At 36.7% G+C, this 5,250-nt stretch overlaps 1 protein-coding gene across 2 annotated transcripts in view; it reads right to left on the bottom strand.

Moving 5' to 3' along the window:
- CFAP54 (cilia and flagella associated protein 54) overlaps positions 1-5,250 on the bottom strand; it is a 389,915-nt gene that overhangs the window by 245,488 nt on the left and 139,177 nt on the right. For both annotated transcript variants that reach the window (XM_031936253.1, XM_023206706.3), the window contains exon 33: positions 2,297-2,527. In XM_031936253.1, coding sequence (XP_031792113.1) covers positions 2,297-2,527 — 231 coding nt within the window. The remainder of the gene's footprint in view (positions 1-2,296; positions 2,528-5,250) is intronic.

Genomic DNA, 5,250 nt, shown 5'->3' with positions numbered 1-5,250 from the left:
AGATAGATAGATAGATAGATAGATAGATAGATAGATAGATAGATAGATAAATGATGGAACACTACTCAGCCATAAAAAGGAATGAATTAATAACATTTGCAATGACCTGGATGAGATTGGAGACTATTATTCTAAATGAAGTAACTTAGGAATGGAAAACCAAACATCAAATGTTCTTACTGGTATGTGGGAGCTAAGCTATGAGGATGCAAAGACATAAGAATGATATAATGGACTTTAGGGACTTGGGGGGAAGTGGGATGGGGGTGAGGTTTAAAAGACAACATATATGGTGCAGTACTCCTCAGGTGATGGGTGCTTACTCATGTAATCAAATACTACCTATACCCCAATAATTTATGGAAAATAAAATAATAATAAATACTGAGTATATGTTAACAGATTTAATAAAATCCAAGTTAGCACCAAGTTATCCTGACACAAATTTGATCATTGTGTTATTGTGTTGCCAAGTGATCATGCATGAAGGGTCATGTACAACTGGGAGCCCAGTGACTTCTCAGAATTCAGAGAAGGGTAAGGAAGCCCATCTGTTCTGAACTGTTTTCCCTGTCATGGCCCTCTGAAGGGCTTCCTTTGCCAAATGCCTTCAAAGTCAGTCAGGCAAACTAACTGCTTCTTAAATGCCAGTCTGGTCTAGCCCACACAGGAAAATGGTCTATCTGGAGACATTTTTGCAAAGGTTCAGTTTGGTAGTGAGCTTAACCAAAATTCTGGAGAAACAGAAACTGGGACCAAGTTGGTTGTGAGCTTCAACCTGCATTTTTTCCTCACTGGATTACTGAAATAAATACCCTCTAATTCATGTCTTGTCTCCAGTCTTTCCTTCCTCCAATCTACTTGGTAAGTTGCTGCCAGAGACATTTTTATCATGGCCCTGCTCAAAAACCCTCAATAATCTTCTACCGTATGTAAAATAAAGCTCAGATTTAATAGACATTTAAGACCCACCATGATCTAGTCCCAGCCTCCTTTTCTATCTATTTCACACCACTCTCTTTCATATACCCTAGATTGTGGTCAGATTATTTGGGGTTCGCATCCTGTGTTTTCTACCTGGGCTCTGACTCATGTTCTTCCAACTATTGAGAGTGCCTATTTCCTTCTCTGCACATTTCTAAACCTTGCTTGTCCATCAAGATCCAGGCCCAGTGGCTCCTCCCTATGAAATGTGTATTGCTAGTTCCAACCTAGAGGAAAAGCCTTCTTCCAATAACAAAGAAGATTGGATTTGTACTTCCCTTTTACCATTCATTACAAGCTATTCATGAGCATTTGTGACATACCCTATCAGACCCTAATTAGTATATCTGGTTCATCTTTGTATAGCCATTGCACCTAGCTCAGTGCCTTGTATCTTATAGGTACTCAATAAGTATTCTTTAATGTGTGACTTTACATCACCCTTTTAATGGCTACAAAGTATTCCATATTATGTATGTATCTTCTATTTTTATCTCCCACAGCACTTAGCCAAAGACACTCAGTAAGAGCTTAAAAATGTCTATTGGGTAAATGATAGAAAATTGACAATGGATGAGTAAATACAATCTCTGTTTATAGAGGCTTAAACTATGCCTCTATGAAATAGACATTTGACTAATGCCTACTAATATCTACATTTATTCTATAATTCATATCAAACTTCTCTTGGAATTACATTTTACTCTTGCACTGAAAGCTAGATCAACAAACATATTCAAGTTGTAATCAAATTACCACTTATATCCAGCACGTAATTGGGAAAGATTCTGAGATTAAAACTTAATAAATAAACCATTGGTCAGTGATATGGTTTGGCTCTCTGTCCCCGTCCAAAGCTCACCTTGAATTGTAAAAACCCCCACGTGTCAAGGGCAGGACGAGGTGGAGGTAATTGAGTCATGGGGGCAGTTTTCCCTATGCTGTTCTCATGATAATGAGTCTCACAAGATCTGATGGTTTTAAAAGCATCTGGCATTTCCCCTGTTTGCACTTCTCTCTCCTGCCACCATGTGTAGGAGGACGTGTTTGCTTCCCCTTCCACCATGATTATAAATTTCCTGAGGCCTCGCCAATGGAACTGTGAGTCAAACTAAACTTCCTTCCTTTATAAATTATCAGTCTCGGGAAGTTCTTTACAGCTGTATGAAAACAAACTAATACAGCCAGTATAAAGATGAGAAGTACTCTGTAAACCTCCTTAAGTTGTTAGCACCATTGGAGCTCTGCACATACAAATACAATCCATGTTCATGAAACCAGAAAAGTATTTTTCATCAATAATATACTATACCTGACCATCATATGTGAAGTGCCAAATTTCATCTTCGTACGCTCCCCTAGCTTTTGTAAAACCAGGTTAAAGTGTGCACCTGCTAGATACAGGTTCATCTGAGCTCTCCAGGGCATCTCTTCAAGTGATACACGATGGAACCTCTTTCTTTTAACATAACCTAATATTAGAGGATTCAAGTAATCTATCAGGTATCGTTGTGCTGCTTTCCTAACACTGGTTCTCCTATTTCTGTCAAGGGAGAAAGAAGTGTTGAAATTACACAAAAACTTTCAGATATTTAATAAAGAAGAATCATTCCAATTTAGAAAGAATACATCAAGAAGTCACTTGACTGCCCTTATGCAAACGTTTCTGGCTTATTTATCATTTCTGCAGTGCTAAAAATATGAACCAAGGTGGTTAAAAAAAGGCACAGAGATAAGCACCAGGGACAAAGACACCATGTATTGTCTTCAACCCTCTCTGAAGTCTGTGTCCTCAGCTTAAACCAAACAGAGCTTTTCTTTTTCATAACCAAAAGGCCACTGTGATTAGACAACAAAATTAGGATATGATGTTCACATTCATCAACTAAATTCAATATTAAACAAGAAAATAATTTCTCTGCATTGGTCCTTGAGGAAGAAACAATGTAGCAAAATTTTGTCTAACATTAGTTAGACTCTAGAGGAAATAAAACATCAGTTGAATATAGATGAGATGACTTCATAACTGCATATTCAATACACTCCAGAAAAAAATATACTCAAATTTTAGTTAATAGTTTGGATTTCAAGTATAATATATATTCAATTTTTAAAAATCATCCTATCAAAACTTAAAGTAGTCCAACTATTTGCATATATAGTTGTTTATAGAACATATCGTTCCAAGCATATTTTCAGTTTTTTTGTTCTGTTAGCAATGTTGCTAACCCATTGGTCCGCACCATTCTACCTGATTTATGTTGTTCACTTATATATTGTTCAGAATCTAAATCAACACACACACACATAAAAGAAGAAAAGAAAGATGGATAGGAAGAAGGCAGGCAGATGTTGTTGAAACAGAGGAGGAAACATTTGAAGAAAGAAAGAAGGACAGCTTTCTTTTATTGTGTAGTGTTTACATTATCACTCAGTTCTAAATATTTTTTAGTTTATTGATGATTTGCTTTTAATCCAAGAGTTTTAGGGCTTTTTGTCATTGTTTAGTTGGTTTTAGTGATGTTATTTGGTTTCTCAATAAACGTGAATCTTTTTAATAGCTGATCCTGAAAGTTAAAAATACAATTTCCAAAATGATAATCAATCTTGTCCCCATGTAAGTAGATCAATTCTCCTCAAAAGGCCAAGATGAGTCAACAGTTGGTTGCAACTTCCTTGCTACAGAGAGTGTGATAGTTCAGGGAGATCAGCGACAGGATAGGCTTCCTCCAGGTATCTTGGCAAGGGAATGACAAACTCCAGGTGGCTTGGAACGGAATTCACAGCCAGCCCACAGAGGATACAGAATGCTTTTCCTCTATCATCTGAACAGTTCTTAACATTCAGGTGCTCCAGTAACCTGATTTATGTCTCCATGAGCAACAGGTCTGAGTACACCCACAGAGAGGGAGCTCCACAAGGACAATCAGCACAAATGCTCAGTGATGTGAAGCCACAAGAGGAAGCAGATAAACACCTGAATTAAAAAATATTTAGGAATCCTGAAACTACCTTCTATACATTCTAGCTTAAGGAAATGAGCTAGCGTATTGACATTAGCAGAATCAAGATTCTCACCATTAGGGAAAAGAGTTACAATTAGAAAAAGAGAAAACTCCGGAAAGTATCCTGTGGTTTTGAAATGGAATTCCAGGTATTAGAATGAATTTATGGTTTTAGATATATATATAGAGAGAGAGACAGAGAGAGAGAGAATGCTATATTTAGATAGATATGTTTAGACAGATGATTGACAGATTTAGATAGATAAATTTATTATATTTCCTAGCTCAGTCTATTGAGAGGAACTGGAAGCAAAGCCACATTAGTAGTCCTCACAACTTAGATTCTAAATACCACTTCTCACTAAAAGAAATCACTTGACTCCAGGGCTGTACAAGGTGTGTACAAGACGAATATCTTGTGGTAAGAAGTAGCTCAACGAAATGATGGAAACATGTCAAAAACTGAAGAGCTAGCCAAATCTAGAGCAATTTGAGAATCAAAATAAACAATAATATTAATTTGATAAGGAATATCCACAGAACAAAACCTACCACAAATACCATTCTCAATGCTAAAATGTTGAAAATACGAAAGTGTTCCCTATGAAATGGGAATCAGACAAACAGGCCCACTAACATCACTTTTGTTTTAGCATTGTATTGATGGGCTTAGCCAGAATAATAAGGAAGAAAAAGGAAAAGGGGAAAAGGATTGGAAAGTCAATATACAAAAATAACTCTATTTCTACATATCATCAATAAACAAAGAGTTCTAAAAGAATCATTCCCAGTAACTTCAAAAAACATACCTAGAAATTAATCAAAGCAAAGATATGTAAGATCTATTCACAGGAAGCAGAAATTACAAAGATAATTTAAAAACATATAGAACTAAATGAGAATGAAAACACTTTTAGTAAAAATTGTAGGATGCAGGCCAGGTGCAGTGGCTCATGCCTGTAATCCCAGCACTTTGAGAGGCTGAGGCAGGAGGATCACTTGGGCTCAGGAGTTCAAGATAAGTCTGGGTAACATAGCGAGGCCCTGTCTCTACAATTAAAAAAAAAAATTAGCCAGGCGTGGTGGTACATGCCTGTAGTCCTAGCTAATCAGGAGACTGAAGTAGGAGGATTGCTTAAGCCCAGGATTTTGAGGCTGCAGTGAGCTATGATGGTAGCACTGAACTCCAGCCTGGGTGACCAAAAAATAAATAAATAGATAGATAGATAGATAGATAGATAGATAGATAGATAGATAGATA

The sequence above is a fragment of the Piliocolobus tephrosceles genome, chromosome 10 (assembly GCF_002776525.5).
Source record: "Piliocolobus tephrosceles isolate RC106 chromosome 10, ASM277652v3, whole genome shotgun sequence".
NCBI classification, from domain to species: Eukaryota; Metazoa; Chordata; class Mammalia; order Primates; family Cercopithecidae; genus Piliocolobus; species Piliocolobus tephrosceles.
The sequence above is the reverse complement of the archived record's forward strand: the minus strand, read 5'-3'. Positions and strand labels throughout refer to the sequence as shown.